At 40.2% G+C, this 17,324-nt stretch overlaps 2 protein-coding genes across 7 annotated transcripts in view; one reads left to right on the top strand and one right to left on the bottom strand.

The window, feature by feature from the left end:
- RALGAPA1 (Ral GTPase activating protein catalytic subunit alpha 1) overlaps positions 1 to 9,675 on the top strand; it is a 218,035-nt gene extending 208,360 nt beyond the window's left edge. For 4 of the 6 annotated variants that reach the window (XM_061180792.1, XM_061180786.1, XM_061180793.1 and 1 more), the window contains one exon: positions 8,343 to 9,675. In XM_061180792.1, coding sequence (XP_061036775.1) covers positions 8,343 to 8,491 — 149 coding nt within the window. In that variant the 3' untranslated portion in view covers positions 8,492 to 9,675. Of the gene's footprint in view, positions 1 to 1,053; positions 1,085 to 8,342 lie in introns of all 6 variants that reach the window. The other 2 variants (XM_061180787.1, XM_061180788.1) reach the window with 2 other exon arrangements.
- Positions 9,676 to 11,916: 2,241 nt separating this feature from the next.
- Positions 11,917 to 13,587, bottom strand: INSM2 (INSM transcriptional repressor 2). The gene has a single exon (XM_061182453.1). The coding sequence runs from the start codon at positions 13,585 to 13,587 to the stop codon at positions 11,917 to 11,919; it is 1,671 nt and encodes a 556-aa protein (XP_061038436.1).
- Between the last annotated feature and the right edge of the window lie 3,737 nt (positions 13,588 to 17,324).

Genomic DNA, 17,324 nt, shown 5'->3' with positions numbered 1-17,324 from the left:
TTGGCCATTATAAAAATAATTTTACAAAAAAACTTGGAGCCCTTTCAATTAATTATATAAAAGACCTAGCAAAGAGAAAATTATATTAGACTGGGTTGACACTATCTAAAATTACTCAGCTCGGCATAAGAAAGATGGTAAAAGAAAGATACTAAAAATAAATAAATGAACAACAAAATAAAAACTAGTTAAGTGTACCTGGACATTTCATTTTTAATAATAGAGAATATCTGATAAAATATCAGACATTATTAAAATAGACATGAATAACACTTTTCTGTGCCATACATAGAGTTGAGCCATAAATTTCACAAATGAAAAATATTGATAATAAGGCCACGTTCAGACTAACTTTTCCCCTTAAATTTATAAAGGCTGTCAGTTTTCATGTTGTAGCTGTTTACTAGCTGGAGTCCTTCATATTCCTCTTCTTAATGTTCTTCTTATATTTTGCATGTTATCCTGCACATTTGGCCAGATGTATAACATGGGAAGTAAGTAGTATTCTCACTTTCTGAGACATTAGGTAAAGAATGATACAGCAGCCAAGTCAAGGCTCTTTGGTTAATTTTTTTAAATTGTCTTTGCCTTTAGGAACTGTTAGAAACATGCACTTGAATTTTTTAAAAGGTGTTTTTAAACACTGTAAATAACTTTTCCAGTATTACTTAATACATTTTTATGGTTTTTTTGCAGACTTTAATAGTTACGAAAGATAAAAATTTTTATCAGTGGTTTTCAATTCAGCACAATAATATAAAAAGGAAATATTTACTCCTTTACAGTAGCAAAAACATTATGATATCTGAAGAATGATTTTTTATTCCCAGTCATCTCAGATTTTGATTTTCCTGTCACAAACCAACCCATAAATGTAGAAGTCCCTTTAAAGTTGTAAGTCAGAGTTGAGAGAGAAGACATGAAATAGGCCATGTAATAGCCATATGGACCTGACTTACGGTTTGCAAAAATTACATAATAGTGTGAAGATTTTTAGGTTCATTATTACTTTTTAACATGATGATAAAATTGATTTGCCTCATTGAGATTTAGATCATTAAATATCAGTTCTGTTTATCTGAAGGTAAGACAAAGTGTCAAACAAAACACCCTTTGTTCTTCCCCCATTTCCTTTTAACTTGTAATCGAGAATCAACCGCAATTGAGAATCAACTTTCGATATCCCATGCATACCCCATCCATATAAACTAATACTAATCAGTACTAATGCAATAAATTGAAATTACATTTTAAAGGAATACCAGTACAATAATCATATAAAGGATATAATCTATTCTTTCTAACCAAACCTATAATATAATACTATTCAGTGGAGTAGTGGAAAAATACTGTTTTAAGTTTGGCTTAAAACTTAACTTGGCTCAAGCTTATTTAAAACCTACTTCCTGGTTAACAGTAATGTATCAACTGTGATGACATTGAAATCCAATGGGGATTTTTCTAGATAATTTTTAGTATTATTTAAATAGATACGAAAAACATTTTTGGTATATCATAGTTGATCCATAAATTTCATAACTGTATTTTCTCAAAATGGACTCTGTCTGTGGCAGTAGACTGATACTTAAGGGAAATTATTTTTATCCCTAAGGTCACTGAGGGAGATATCGTGATGTCACACTTTGTTGATCTTCCATAACTACATTAAAACATTATTAGATTTTTCATGTCCTTTATTTAAAAAAAAAATTACAGGAAAAAAAATCCCTTTATCTTTGTCAGGCACGTGTGTGGAAAATATCAAAAGTTTTACTGTGACCTTCTTTTTTAACATTCATGAACACCACTCCTCCGACTCTAAACTTTAAAATGAAATTACTCCTCTTCTTGGCCAGATTATATTGGCAGTACAAAATCTAGATATTTTTCCCTAATGTCACTTTGTCTTTTCAAATCAAGTTGTTTTTTTTCCTCCCCCTCCAATTCTTTTTTTTTTTTAAATAAAAGAAAAATCTAGAATGCCAACAAGAAGAAACAGGATCCTGTTTTACTACAAGTGCACAGTAAATATTAAGTTATCTTTCTTATTAAAAATACACACATAGAACAAATGTGTGGATACCAAGGGGGGAAAGGGGTGGGGTGGGAGGAATTGGGAGATTGGGATTGACATATATACACTATTGATGCTATGTATAAAATAGATAACTAATGAGAACATATACTGTACAGCACAGGGAACTCTACTTAATGCACTGTGGCGACCTAAATGGGAAGGAAATCCAAAAAATAGGGGGGATATATGTACATGCATAGCTGATGCATTTTGCTGTACAGTAGAAACGTACACAACATTGTAAAGCAACTATACTCCAATAAAAATTAATTTAAAAAAAAAAAAAGGGAAGAGGAGGAAAGGGAATGTGCAGAGCCAGACACAGCAATTTTGGAAAAAGGGAAAAGACAGCTGTTGAGGAGGAAGCCTGGTCTATCCACACCACACTTAAGAGCGGCCAACAGTAAGGGGTGGGGACACCCTGAACAGCGCAGTGAGCCTTCAGGACCAGCACAAATGTGTGTGCTGCCCGCAACAGAGAAAATGTATGTATAGCAAAAAAAAAAATATATATATATATATATACACCCAGTTTTTTTCCAGTATTATGTCTTTTTACTATCATCAGCCATAAGTATTTTTCAATGCCTATTATGTAGCATATCTAGAATTACTGCTAATACTCTATTAGTTGAGCTAGTACGTACCTCTCTTTGGATTTGTTTCTCTACAAATTAAGTTAGAGATTTTAGTATCAATACTTTAAAAATTAAAGGGGTGATTGGTATTTGACTCCCTCTATATATGCACATGTATATACATATACATATATACACACACATATGCATATACATGTACAGTTGACCCTTGAACAACATGGGTTTGAACTGCACAGGTCTACTTAAACATGCATTTTTTTTTTCAACAGTATATATTACAGTACTACACAATTTGAGATTGGTTGAATCCGTGGATGCGGAACCATAGATACAGAGGAACCAGAACCACCTATAGGGAGGAACTGCATGTATGGAGGGCTGACTATAAGTTATAGGCACATTATATAGAGGGTTGGCGCCCCTAGCCCCTACATTCAAGGGTCCACTGTATACATACATAAATATACGTATACATACATACCGCTTTGTATAATTACCTTTAGAAAACGTATAGGTTCCTAAGTAAATCTTCTAAAAATTAGTAATAAGATTCAAATATTTCTGTGCCATCAAAATAAGAGATAATCTAACAGAGTGATTTTGAAGACCTACAGTAGTGTCTAATCTTCCTTAATTCTAACCTCAGTTTTGCTGTTAATTCACAAAATCTGTATGCCACATGTAGATGAGATAGTATTATGATTGTCAGGCCCATCTCTTTGAATCTTTGAATGGAATGAATCATCAAAATTTAGCCATTAAACTTTTCTCCTTTTCCCAGGCTTTGAAATGATCTGGAAGAAAAGATTGTAGCTCTTCAGAAGATAGTTATTTTATATATATCCTAAATATTATTTGTAAGTGCCAGTAGAAAATGTTTCCTTCAGCTATATATATATATATATATATATATATATATATATATATATATATTATATAAGCTATAAGTTTGTTTACTGTGTTTTTAAAAACAAATGTTTTTAAAAATACATAATCATATTTATTTATCACTAGGTTAGCCTGAAATTGTAAGCAGCCAAATGTGTTCTCTTTTCAGTATTTTAAACTTAGAAATTTGGCTTGTATGTTGTTGACTAAGAAGCAAATAATATTAATCTTAAATAAAGTCCATTAACCTTTTATAACAATAATTACTAGGCTCAGTTTTCATATAGAGCATTCATTCAGATGTAAAATTTGTGTAATGAAAATAATAATTGAGCGATTACTGAGTGCCAGGCAGTGTGCTAAGTACTATACATGCATCCTCTCACTGAATTTTCATGGCAATTCTATGAGACAAAAACAAAAAACCTTACCAACAGTCACCTGGTAAAGTCAGAGTCTGACTTCAGAGTACTCGAAGTATTATAATTACTCATTTAGTCTAAATATTTTCAGTCCCTTCTTGATATTGAGAGAGGAGAGAAATTGCCCAGTAACCTGTCATATTTGCAAATTAGAAATTGTTAAAAATTTTTATTTTGAAGGCTCTACTTTTCCACCCATTGAAAAATCATTTTTTATTATTTATTTATTTTTAGTATAGTTTTAAGGTTGCCGTGGGAGAACTATGGGCTTTGGAATCAGACTGATCTGGATTTAAATTCTAGCTCTGCTATTTCTTATCTGCATGAACTCAAATGAATTAATCTATCCTAAACCCAGTTTTCCCATTTGTAAGGAGATAAAATATGACAAGCTTAGACTAATATGTTCTAAGTCTGCAATAATGGTAGTTCTTGAATATCTTGAAACCTCATGTTTGCCTGTGTTTCTATACTATTTTATTTTAAATTATGTGTTACTTTATGACATTCAGTGGTGCATCCACACTAATCTTAATCACTTATCAACTCCTTTAACAATATTAAAGCAGTAAGATTATTTGGGTAATCTGTCCTTTAATGTAAGGTTATGTTTTATAGGAATATTAACATAAAAGTGGATATTCTTTATTTTCCCCCAAACTAAACAGTTACGTTGTGTTCTCCACATTTTAACAATTGATGTTTTATAAGTGGTCATTTTCTTCAAAAATATTTCTAGTTTCTATCCCTTCTTTTCTAATCCTCATCTTTTTTGATCTAAAGTCTATTAATGTTTGCTCTCATTGTAGTTTTATTATATAGCTACACTTATTGTATACCTGCTATGTGCCAGGATCTTTGCATATGTAGGCATTCATTCCCCACAACTTTGCAAAATAACTAGTATTGTCTCTGTTTTACAAATAAGAAAACTGTCTGAGGTTAGTTTGCCCAATATCCAGCATCTAGTAACATGACAAACTTGTCATGGGTCTGTCTAACCCATGCTCTTTCTAAGATGATGCTGCCTCTTAGTTCAATGTTAATTAGAATTGCTTTCAAAGTCACAATATTTTTAAAGGCTATATTTAGTAGGTCCAGTAACTTTAGCAGTTTTAAAGTGGTCATACCTGTCAGCAAGCAGTATAATCAAAGCCACAATAAATAACAATGCATTGAGTTCCCTTTTACAATCTTTATAGATCCTCAAAGTCATATTCATCATGTTATTTGTAATAATAGCTCATTGTAATCAATGTACAATATATGAATCAATTTATTATTCCATCAAGATACAGACAACAGTCTGTGTGAGTACTGTAAAAATGTTATTAATAGATACTGTATGTAAAACATAGGAGCCCATACTTTTTAAACTTTATACTTGAGAGGATATATTATCAATAGAAATAAATAAATCAATATTCTTTATGACTCAGGTGATATAAATCAATACTTAGGCAGAATAGGATGTGAAATGAAGTGTAAGTATCACAGTATTCTTTAAATCTAAAATTGAGATCTATCCACCATAAATTATTTATAGAGTTTGGGTATGCTGAGTATTTATCACAAACATCATTTGCTAAAACATGAGGCAGTACTGTATACCACACACACTAAAAAGCCTGATTTGACTCAGTTGACTGAAAGGGGGTTTCACCTTGAAGGCAGTAAGGGAGACATAGAGGAATTGCTGTTTTTGAGGAAAATATTCTTTGAATTTGGCGTACTCTAAAGCAGTGTTCTGTAATAAAACTTTCTATGATGATGGAAATGTTCTATATCTGCACTGTCCAGTATGGTTGCCACTAACCACATGTGACTGCTAAACAATTTAAATGTGGCTAGTGCACCAAGGAGCCAAATTTTTAATTTTTATTTAATTTTATTTTTTGCATTTATTTATAAATTTTTTGCATTTATTATAATATTTAATTTTAATTTAATTAACTGTGATGTGGCTATGGCTACCATGTTGGACAGTACAGCCCTAGAGATTTTATGACTGAGTGATGCCACCAGTACAGTGAACACTTTAAAAGGTAGATGTTTAAAGAATCTCTCATAGACTTTTTTTTCTTTTTTCTCCTGTTTGAACTTGTTTTGTTAGTGGGTAAGTATAACATTTGAATTTACAAAGCATTTGTCCATTGTGAAACCTCATCACCCTAATGCATTGCATGCCCAATTGTATTTCATAATAAAAACCTGATTACTGTCTTCTCTGCTCCTCTGTTAACACCTGTAAAATTCTGCACTTTGTCGCTCATATCTGTTATCTATCTTCTCTTTTGTTTTCTCACTTCTGCTCGCTACTCCATTTCTTCATTCACAACAAAGAAAGAAATGCAGTGATAGTTCTCTTCCTCCCAAAACCTCCACTAGAAAACATTGGCCATCTCAAGGTAAACAGCCATGGGAAGGCCTCTCATGATTGGCCGGGAATAGTATGCATTACCAGCAAAGCATGAGCTACTGCTCTTCACCTTCCTTCTGCCATCCATCTGCAGTGCTTCCCTAAAAAGGTCCGTGGATTCATATTCTCCTCTAGGTTTTCCAGTATGGGCCCAGTATGAACCAACTCAGATCTTCAGGAAGAGTAAAGGTGGACAGAAATATATGTCCTTCTTGTATTTTGAAGGTCAACCTCATTTCAATTAGAAAAGAGAATGTTGGAGAAGTTACTTTGAAAAGGAGGGCAATTTACCTGGATTAGGATTAGTGATAAAATGTTTTTTCCTTGACAATATATGTTTGTTCTTAAGTATAATATTTGGACTTAAAAACTTTTAAGTGTTCTACAGAGATACATTCTTAATTTCCTAAGACATCTCAGTAGGATCTGTACCCCCTATTCAATAGTTTTATGTTTCCTTATAAATATTCATAACTTCAGTTTAAGCCAAATGTTTCGTTATATGGAAATAGTTGTATAAGTATTCCCAAGCTCGAAGTGTCAGTGTGGTGCTACACTGGCTAACAAATATGCCAAAAGTTTCCCTACAGAGTTAGGAGCTGTGTAAGTTTAAGCCTGCAACCTGTGCGACATGTCTTTGTTTGTGACACTCGTAAAGATAATTTTTATGTATATAAGACCAAGGAAATCTGGATTAAAATGCCTCAAAATATACAAAATTTTGTTATTCTATTTTCAGACTTTTTGTTTTTGTTTTTGTTTTTAAATTTTATTTATTTATTTATTTATGACTGTGTTGGGTCTTAGTTCCTGTGCGAGGGCTTTCTCCAGTTGCGGCAAGTGGGGGCCACTCTTCATCGCAGTGCGCGGGCCTCTCACTACCGCGGCCTCTCTTGTTGCGGAGCACAGGCTCCAGACGCGCAGGCTCAGTAATTGTGGCTCACGGGCCCAGTCGCTTCGCAGCATGTGGGATCTTCCCAGACCAGGGCTCGAACCCGTGTCCCCTGCGTTGGCAGGCAGATTCTCAACCACTGCGCCACCAGGGAAGCCCACTTTTTGTTTTTTGAAGGGTTTTTAATTTTTAATGTAATTTCTTATCCATGAAATATTTGAGAGCCTACAGTGTGCAAAGTTCTGTAGTATTGCTGTGAATTAGAGAATCATAACTCAGAAGTAAAGTACAAAGGTGAAGAACTACTTTGTAAATAAATGGTATGAAGAATTTTCCAATTTCAACTTGTTTTGCTTCTTTCAAATTTTTATATCTTACTAATTCTACTGGTTATCTACTTGCTATGACTGGATAGTGTAACTGCGAAAGTTTAAGAAAACAAAAGCATTGCTTGTCAATTCTAAGTCGAGACACTTTGAGAGATCGGTTTGTCTTTTTTGACTGACTTTCAGACGAGAGCTCTTGTCCTCCTCCTTCTCCAGGGAATTTATCTGGCTCCTTCTTAAAAGCATATTTAACTACCTAGCACGTATAATGGTCTCATACTGCTAAGTTCCTGTCTGGAAACGTTTGGTGCTGTTTTGTTTTCAAGTTTGAGCAATGAAGGCCCTTTTCTTGGTTATACCCTGTACCCTAGAGATAGGAATCGGTACATCTCACCTGCTTCTTAAGCCCTTAACGTGCATGCTAATGGTGCTTTGGATCCCTGTCCTTCCTGTCCCAAAGATTTTGCTTCCCATTGCTTTTTCTGGGGAGCTCTCTGGTTGGTTCTGGCTCTGGAAATAATGATTGGTGCTTTCTTGCTAATATGATGACATGAGCCACCAGATCACTGTCGTAACAAGCAAGTTTGGGGCTTGCTCTTTCCTCTCAAAAGACCTCACTAAGGGTTGGGATCCGTGCTGCAGATCTGTAGCAGAAAAGTTATTTCTTACAGGATGAGTGGCTGGATGACTTGCACTAATGCTCTTGCTGTTTCCCACAGGCTCCTACCCAGAGATTCTACCCAGTGAAACTCCCACAGCAACGCAGGTAGACGGGGCTGACCTGGCCTCACCAATGTCTCCTCGAACTAGCAAAAGCCGCATGTCCATGAAGCTGCGTCGTTCCTCTGGCTCAGCCAATAAATCCTAAGGAGACAGCAGCCCAGCAGTGATCAGCAGTAGCCACCTTAGCATGAACATAGCGCTAACCCTTTCAGGCTTCGTGTTTGCCATAACATGCATGTTCCTTCCTGAACATTTATTTTAGAAAACACTGGATTTAAATAACTTGTAACTTAGTATTTTAGATTTGGGTTGTTTATTCGGTTGGTTTTCCCCCCACACTCCAAGCTGCCGTATGGGGGGCGGGGGGGTGGGGAGTTTTATTCTACACCCTTTACCTTCCCTAGATAATTATGTCTAAGTAGTTTTACTTTTAATTTCGTAATTAACTTTGAGCCAAAATATAATTGGACAGATAGTCTCATTATTTTATTTATCGTGCCCCATTACAACTTTATGGCTCAGTAAATACATAATTTTTTAAATAAATGTACATCTTTAAATTTAAGCATTTGTAAAGTTGTAGCAATAGTTGCAGATCTGTTAATACACAGGATGTGTATGGATTATTTATGTTATCAAAATAAACCACTTAAAATAAATGGTCTTTTAGTATCTCAAGTTCCAGCTGAAACAATTTTAGCATTAACTTTTTCTTCCCAAAGCAGTGTCTCATTTCTTGGCTGTGCAGGTGATGCCATGACATATCTAAAAACCATAAAAATCACTGTGCTGAACTTCTTTGATTCATGATGTTTAGCTTCCAAATATTTTTCTAATGTTTTGCTTTTTAAATGGTATCACTGTTAAATGCCATTTCTGTTTTGAGATTGTGGCCCCTTATTGGCTGCTGGATCCTGGAATATCTGTGTTCTTTCTTAAGTACCAAAAAGGGAGGAATGGGGTGGGGCGGGTAGGAAAAAAGAAAAGAAGGAGAAAACTTTTCTGACATAAGTGTGTGGCTTAAATTATGTGTATTATTGTCAAAGAAAAGGGAACATGACCCAGGAGTCTAAATTAATCTAATATTGTTTGTTAATACTGAACTTGCACGTGCGGGTTGGTACACATTCCACCCTCCAGAAGTATTTTCCTACAGTAGATAAGCTGCTCACATTTTGCTCACATTTTGTTTTGAACGGGCATCTCCTAAGGAAATGTAGCATGACATTGGTACTAACTGCATGTGTAAATACATCATACTGGCAAACTATAAAATATAAATTATGTATCATCATTCATGTAGTATCTACAAATTTTTAACAGTGGAAAAAAGATGGTATTTAATAATACAATAAAAATATTCTTATCATTTCGTGTCCATGAGTGTTGATTTGTCTTTTTGTATTTTGTCTTTTATATTTTTTCAGACTTAAGCAGGGCTGTATGATTAATGGAGAGATATAAAGCATAAACCTAGGTTATCTTAGCTCATCATGAAAAATGAATTTTAATTCCTTTCTCAGGATATACCCCACCTTATTTCTCAGAGATCCTGCCACAGTCAGTCATTAAAACTACAGGAAAATTTTCACCTTCATAAGGGCTCACCAGAAACTTCCCCCAATGCACTTGGTTAAAGCATCAATTTATCTCACCCTCATGCTTCTTTGATTTGTTAAATTTTACTTTTTTTGGTAATATACATTCAGGAACAAAACTTTTTACAGACAGTTTCTATAGCAGGCTTTCAGAGTTCCTGTGCACTTCTTAAATTTTGGATTGCCTTATAAATAAAAACAAATTCCTATGAAACTATGTAGAAAATAAAAAGTCCCGTGAAAGCTTATATAAAGGATAAATATGGATAGAGAGAGTCCCTGGGAACAAGATTAAACAATATAGACAGTTTCCCACAACCAAGGTGAAGAATTGCAGAAAAGATAAAGTAACTATTTACACATTTCTATAGTGCTTTCATTTTTAAAAAAATAAACAGCTAATGGTTTGGTGATATGTAACAAAATGGAGTGAAAATACCAACTTAAAAATACGGAAGTTGATTAGCACAGTTAACATTTTATTCATGTTCAGATAAACTATTCACTAGCTTTTTGAAAAAGAAGAAAATATTTAAAATATATTTTCTGTTGACATTTTTGAGTGGTAAAGTATCTTTAATATTTAAAGAATAGTACATATTCTTTGCCTTTTGGAGCTCAGTCTATACAGCCATACTTCATAGTATATATACTATATAAGGAAATTTTCCCATTTTATTTCTGCACCATTACATTCATTTACAAAATATAATTTCTCCTATCTGTATTCTGTCTAAATGGGTCACTAAGATTATAAAGCAGGATACTGGCTTTGGGGAGATAAGTGTGGCTTTTAAAAATAGGCTGTGTTCAATGGGATTCTTAAGACAAACACAGAACACAACAAAGCACCAGCTATGTACATTTATTTGGTGGTAAGCATCTTACAAGTATGGGCTATCTGTCAAGCAATATTCAGCCAGTGTCCCAAACTGGCTATTAGGGCATAGGTACAGAATGTATGCTAAATATGGTAATACAAAAAAATTCAAAACCAGGTAGCAGCTGAAAAGAAAATATTGAATATTGAATGAATTGCCATTCATTTCCATAGAGGATTAGAAGTATTAACATCTTCCTTAAGCTGAACATAGTGTCATATATGATACACATTATGATTACAACAGAAGCATTAAACAATTTGGATGAAACCCTACTAAAACAGTCAAACTTCAGGAAATGAGTTCTATGTTTCCCAAAAGCTATTTAAAGAAAGGTTTAAAGTATCTTCCTGAATACTGCACACGAAAGCTAGAAGTGAGAATTTGGGGGGGTGTCTCAACTCCTTCCAGTAAAGAGGTGCTATTCCCCACCTCCAAACACTAGCTTAAGAGTGGACTTAATAATTGAGAAAAGGAAAGTTTACAAGGAGATTTCTCATATCACCCAAAAGCGCGCAAACATCTTAACATTTCCTGCCCACAGACACAGGTCTTGTATTTCCCACCTACCCGACGTAAGTTTGGCACCAATCACATAACTTTTAATTCACAGAATATACAATGCAAGATATCTGACCCTATTGAGACAGAAACTACACAGGCGCCTGCGATGACAAGAGGAAGAAGAGGGAAAAAAAACTACCACTTTTGGTAGCTAGAATCCTTTGTAGATAGAGACATGCACGCATTCACTGCGACTTTCCATAGGAATTACAAGTCATATAGGATTCATTGGGGTCTCAAGAGTTTGGTGGGAGCAGGGGGAATCCTATTTTCGTGGGGAAAGTGAGAAGGATTTAAAGCTGATCATTCTTGACTGAGAACGTTTATACCATATACATACCTGCTCTAGAGAGGGATTTTACATTTCGCTGTCCGCTCCCCTGGCGGCACGTTGACTACTGGGAGTTTTAGGAGAGAAAATAAAGGAAGGAAAGAGGGTAACCTTGCAAGCTGAAGAAAGCCCCACAGAAATTCCCATGATCTGTTTGCTCCAAGGCCACCCTCACGATCCTCTTCGTCTTCCGCCCTCAACAGCCCGGCCGCAGTGGCATCTGCAGCAGCAGTACCTGCCGACTTTCTGAGGGGTGGCACTTATTGATGTGCCGGGTCAGGCCCGGGGAGCTAAAAAAAGTGGACGGGCAGTGCTTGCACGAGAAAATTTGCTGAGCACTCCCATCGGACGCCCCTCCTGGGCCCGGTGCTTCAGGGGGCGCCCCGGCCAGAGCGGGCAGGAGCAGCTCCTCGCGGACTGCATGCCACAGCCGGTGCTTGTCCCTGATGTCCGCCGACGGGAAGCGCGCCCCGCACAGCGGGCAAGCGAAGGCGAGTGGGGCGGCGCGTTCGGGGCCAAAGCCCGGGGCAAGCGCGCGGGCCGAGCCCGCCTCGTGAGTGGCCAGGTGCTTGCGCAGATAGGCTTGGCGACGGAACTTTTTATGGCAATATGGGCACACGAAGATCTCGGGTCCCCCGGCAGCACTGACCCCGCCCGGCTCAGGCACCCGGCGCCCCAACACCCCCGCCGTATAAGGGACCTGAGGCGGCGAAGGCTCGGGGCGGGACAACACCTGGAGGCCTTGTGATGGGGCGCTGTCCTGGTGCTGCTCCGCCCCGGAGCTGTCCCCGGCCTGCGGGTGCTGATCCGCAGTTCTCTCTGCCCGGCTGTTCTCCTTCCCCTCCGCCAGGAAAGGTGCAGCAACAGCCCCGGAATCCGGGGAGGACGAGGTCGACGAAGGGGGCAGCTTCTCGTCGGCTGAGGAGACTGTGGCGGCATTGGCCGCTGCGGGACGCGGCTTGTGCCAGCGGCGATGGGAGGCGAGGTTCGCAGGGCAGCTGAAGACCTTGTCGCACTCGGGACAGCGGTACTCGACGCGCACGATGCGGGAGCAGCGGTGCTGAGCCAGCGCGAAGGGGTCCGCGTACTGCTCCTTGCACAGCTGGCAGATGAACTCCCCCAGCGGCGTGCGGCTGCCCCCCAGGCCCCGGGACGGCGCTCCGGGCTCCTCCTCCTTGATCTTCAGGCCCAGCACAGGGGACGTGGTGACTTCATCGGCGAAGCTCAACTTCCTCATGGCCTTTGGCTTCTTGACCCCGGCGGCCGCGGGCCCAGACGCGCAGTCCGGAGGTGCCTTGGCGCAGCGCTCGCCGCCGGTGGCCCGCTTCAGGCCGTGCAGGGAGGCCGAGAGGGGCGCGGGGTCCGGATGGAGCGCGGGGTCCGGGAACGGTGCCCGGAGCGGCAGCAGGAACTGCTCCCGCGAGGTCGGTGCTGCTGCTGGCGCCACCGAGCAGGAGAAAGCGGCCACGGTGGCGGTGCCCCCGGGGAAGGACTCAGCGGAGACGGGCGAGCTGAGGCAGCGCTCCAAGAACGCCCGGCGCAGCTCCGCGCCCGCCGGCTTCGTGGGGCTGGGGCTGGGCCCGGGACCCTCCCGGCCATCCGCCCTCCACTCCGCGCCTGCCCGCCCGCCAGCCCCTGGGCTCACCCCAGCCGCCCGACAGGACGACCCCGACAGTTCGCGGGCCGCTTCCTCCTCCGGGGTTGGGGGTCCCGCCCGCTCCGCACCGGGCTGAGGGGCACTGGAAGCCTCCTCGGGGAAGGGCGGCGCCCCCTGGGGCCCCAGCAGAGGGAAGACCCGCTCTGCTAGGCGCACTCGGTACGAGCCGCCTGTCCGTTTAGTTCGCTTTACCAGGAAGCCCCGAGGCATGGTGGAGTCGGAGCGCTCGGGGGCAAGGAGTAACGGGGGCGCCGCGGGGTCTGAGAGCGGGCGAGCACCGCTGCTGCCCGAGCTTCGCCGCCGCAGGCATGTGTCCGCCGCCTTTATAGCTGAGACGCGGGTCGGGGGACCGCCGGGTCGCCTTCGGCCGGACCAGCCAATCAGGAGTGGGAGCGGGCGCGGGGGGTGGGGCTTTCTCGGGGCTGGGCTCGCGGGGGTCCCGGAGGCGGGCGGCGGCGGCGGCAAGGGCCCCGGCGCCCGGCTTAGTTGCTGCCTGCAGCTGCCGCCTCCCTGCCGCCCACCGGGCGAAGACGCCCGAAGGTAAGGTGCGGAGTGTGAGGAAGCTCAGCCCTCCCTGCCTCAGCGGCCTCCAGGGGCTGTCTCGGGTGCCGGGCGGAGAGGCCACCTCTCAGCGCCCTCCTTGCGGGCCCGGGACCCTGCTGCCCCCCGCGGGTGGGAGTCTGACGGAAAAGCCCCGGCTCTGCGGTGGCAGAGCTGAGAGGAAGGGCGACGGGGAGGCGACCGGTTGGGTGTCAGCCGGGGAACGGGTTAACGTCCTCTGCTCGCATCGAGCTGATGAGAAGCTGCGACAGAGCGGCAGGGCGGCTAAATCCACCGCCCCGTGCCTACACTTGACGGTGGGAGTACGTCTGCCATCCAGTATCGATCGAGACCGCGCGCGTCTGTGATACTATGAGAATTCATCTGGGAAGAAGGACTCTCAGTGCGGGAGATCGTGCGTGCTGGAAAGCCTCTGCAGCTCAGGACGCCGGCAGGTTTCTGGGCCCTGGTCCTCGGGGCTTATAAATGCCTCCTCCCCGATTGGGAATAGGAGTGGGGAGGGGAAAATGGGATCTCATTTTCGACTGTCCTCAGATCAAGTGGTTTTTCTGTTCACACCTTCCACTTGTACTACCCAGAGACATGACAGTGCCTAACTGACCTGTTTAGCATGGAGTAGATTGAGTGAGAAATACTGGTGGAATCAGGATTACATCTGCTTCCCCTTGTATAAGAGATATTTTACAAAAGGTGTGCTATGGACCTCTAAAAGCTCAATAAAACTTCATCCAGCACTGTTTTAAGCACCAGAAGAGATTTGAAAGTTTGTAATACTAGCTGAGAACTATGAAATAATTAGAAAATATGTGACAGATGTATAACAAAATGCCAAAAATCCATGGTATAGAAAAGTACAATCTGAGAATAGGAAGGGGAAAGAACTATGTGTTCAAGCCTCCTTCCTAAGCCAAACTGCAGAAATAGACTGAGCGATGTGCTTTCAGGGTAGACTATGGCATAACAGATCTAGTCATCAATAACACATATTGTCTTCCTTCTAGTGAATGAAGTATTTTTACATAGAGAGTATTATTTCCGGGAAGATTTGGAAGTAATTATATATTTGTTAATACTGGCTATATTTTATGCACTCTACTTAAGTAATCTGATCTTTTCGCAAACACAAAACAGAAGTAGATATTATTACTCTCCTTTTTAGATGAGAGGATTGAGCTGTAAGAGAAGTCGCGTAACTGGCAGAAGTCACCCAGAGCCCAGATTCAAACCAAGTTCTAGCTAATTCCAAAGCCCAGACTTTCCATTATACCGGTGTCTTCAAACTATTTTTTTTCTGATCACATCCCATAATAAGAAATATTTTACAGAACACACACGTAACTGAAACAAGTGTTTCACAAAATAATGTTTACCCTTAACTAGGTGCAATGCAGTTTTGTATTTTCTACTCAATTCTATTTTCTTTCTTTTTTAAATGCTAGTCATAGCAAACAAATTTATTTCATAACTCACTAATGGGGGTTAGGTCCCACAGTTTGAAAAACACCATCATTATGATGTTTCCTATTAAACAGGATGAAATCATACAAAATTAAATAAAGTAAATAAACCTGACACTTCATAATTAAAATTAATATTCTGAATCACTATTTAAAATATTTGAGTCATTTAGTAGTGTAGGTAAACTTAGTTTCCCAAATTGATCATTTCTGACATGTCAGTTTATGTATGACTTCTAACTCAACTTCTTCTCAATGTTTCTCCTTTCCTCTTTCTCCTAATGACCCAGATATTGTGTGGTTTGGAAAATCTGATATAAGAATTTTAATACTTTAAGATAACCCCTTTTCAAGAGGGGCTTTTCCTTGGGTGCATAGTACTCTGTGAGAATTGCAGTCAACCATATGACTCAGCATTTGTGCTTCCAGGTATATACACAGAAGAATTGAAAACAGGGACTGAATCACACACTGGCAACACCAATATCCACTGTAACATTCTCCACAATAGCCCAAGATGGAAACAACACAGTGTCCACCAACAGATAAATGCAATAAACAAAGTGTAGTACATACAGATGACAGAATATTATTCAGCCACAAAAAGAAATGAAGTACTGATACATACTACAACATGGGTGACTTGAAAACATGATACTAAGTGAAATGAGCCAGACACAAAAAGACAAATATTATAAGATTTTACTTATATGAAATATCTAGAATAGGCAAATTCATAGAAATAGAAAGTAGATTATTATTGATGGTCAGGGGCTGGGGGAATGGAACTTATAGCTTAAAATGGTTACAGAATTTCTTTCTGGAGTGATGGAAAAAGTTTTATTAATCAATAGTGGTGCGAGATGGACAACACTGTGAATGCAATTAATGCTACTGAAATGCACACTTAAAATTGTTTAAATGAGCATTTGTGTTATATATATATATATATATATATATATATATATATATATATTATATTTTACCACAATAAAAATTTTCACACACACACCAAAAAAGAGTGGAAGGCAAAATCATGGCATATCAGACTGTGAAAAGAATGTAAAGGACTAGGTCATGTAATTTGGACTTTATTACATAGGACTGGCACAGAGAGTCAGTTAAAGTTTTCAACTGAGGGAGTGACATTTGCTTTTGAAATTGCATGAGGGAAAATATCTTTGCCTAAACTTTCTGCCAGAGAGAGAAAAGGAAACACAGATATATGAGTCTCCTCCCCTCAGTCCTTCCCCTTTCTGAGAGTGTGGGTCTGTTTCCTAGGGAAAAAAAAAATAATCACGGAAACTTAAAAAGTCAAAAGAGCAGTTATAAAGTGAGAATACTTAATGAAGTAATCGGCATAGAGCTGATATTCAATAAATATTTTTTGAATGAATGGTGCTAGTTATTAAGTGGATAGCAAGTGTGTCCATCCATCTATCCACGCGTCCTTCCAGCCATCCTAGCTTCCAGACATCCTGTCTTCCATCTGTACAGCTATTCAATAAAATCAAATAATTGCTCTGTATTCTTTCTGTGACAGTTCAGAAACACAGTGTTCAAGGAGTATCTTCATTTTCAGGAAAACAAATTTGTGTAGGAGAGGGCCTGGCCTGCGCCGAGCTGTTTTTATTCCTGCCCATCATTTTACAGAAATGTACCCTGAAATCTCTGGTTGACCCAAAGGACATCGACATCACCCCGGTTGCCAAAGGGTCCGCCCTCCTACCAGCTCTGCTTCATTCCTTCCTGAGGAAGGGCAGACCGTCGGGGCGCTGCCATACTGTCGCTGCAACTCCCCCTCCTCTGGGGGAAACGGCCACCTCCTTCCCACTCCATCCCCCTCCCAGAATGCCTCCTCTGATCTTTCCTCTCCTCATCACCTCATTCCCTCAATATCCAGTGAATATCCGACCTCCATTAAAGGAG

The sequence above is a fragment of the Eubalaena glacialis genome, chromosome 2 (genome assembly GCF_028564815.1).
Source record: "Eubalaena glacialis isolate mEubGla1 chromosome 2, mEubGla1.1.hap2.+ XY, whole genome shotgun sequence".
In the NCBI taxonomy this organism is placed as follows: Eukaryota; Metazoa; Chordata; class Mammalia; order Artiodactyla; family Balaenidae; genus Eubalaena; species Eubalaena glacialis.
The sequence above is the reverse complement of the archived record's forward strand: the minus strand, read 5'-3'. Positions and strand labels throughout refer to the sequence as shown.

Bases quoted from the DNA above. Each gene is read 5' to 3' on its own strand.
- INSM2 (XM_061182453.1), bottom strand. From the start codon at position 13,587: ATGCCTCGGGGCTTCCTGGTAAAGCGAACTAAACGGACAGGCGGCTCG.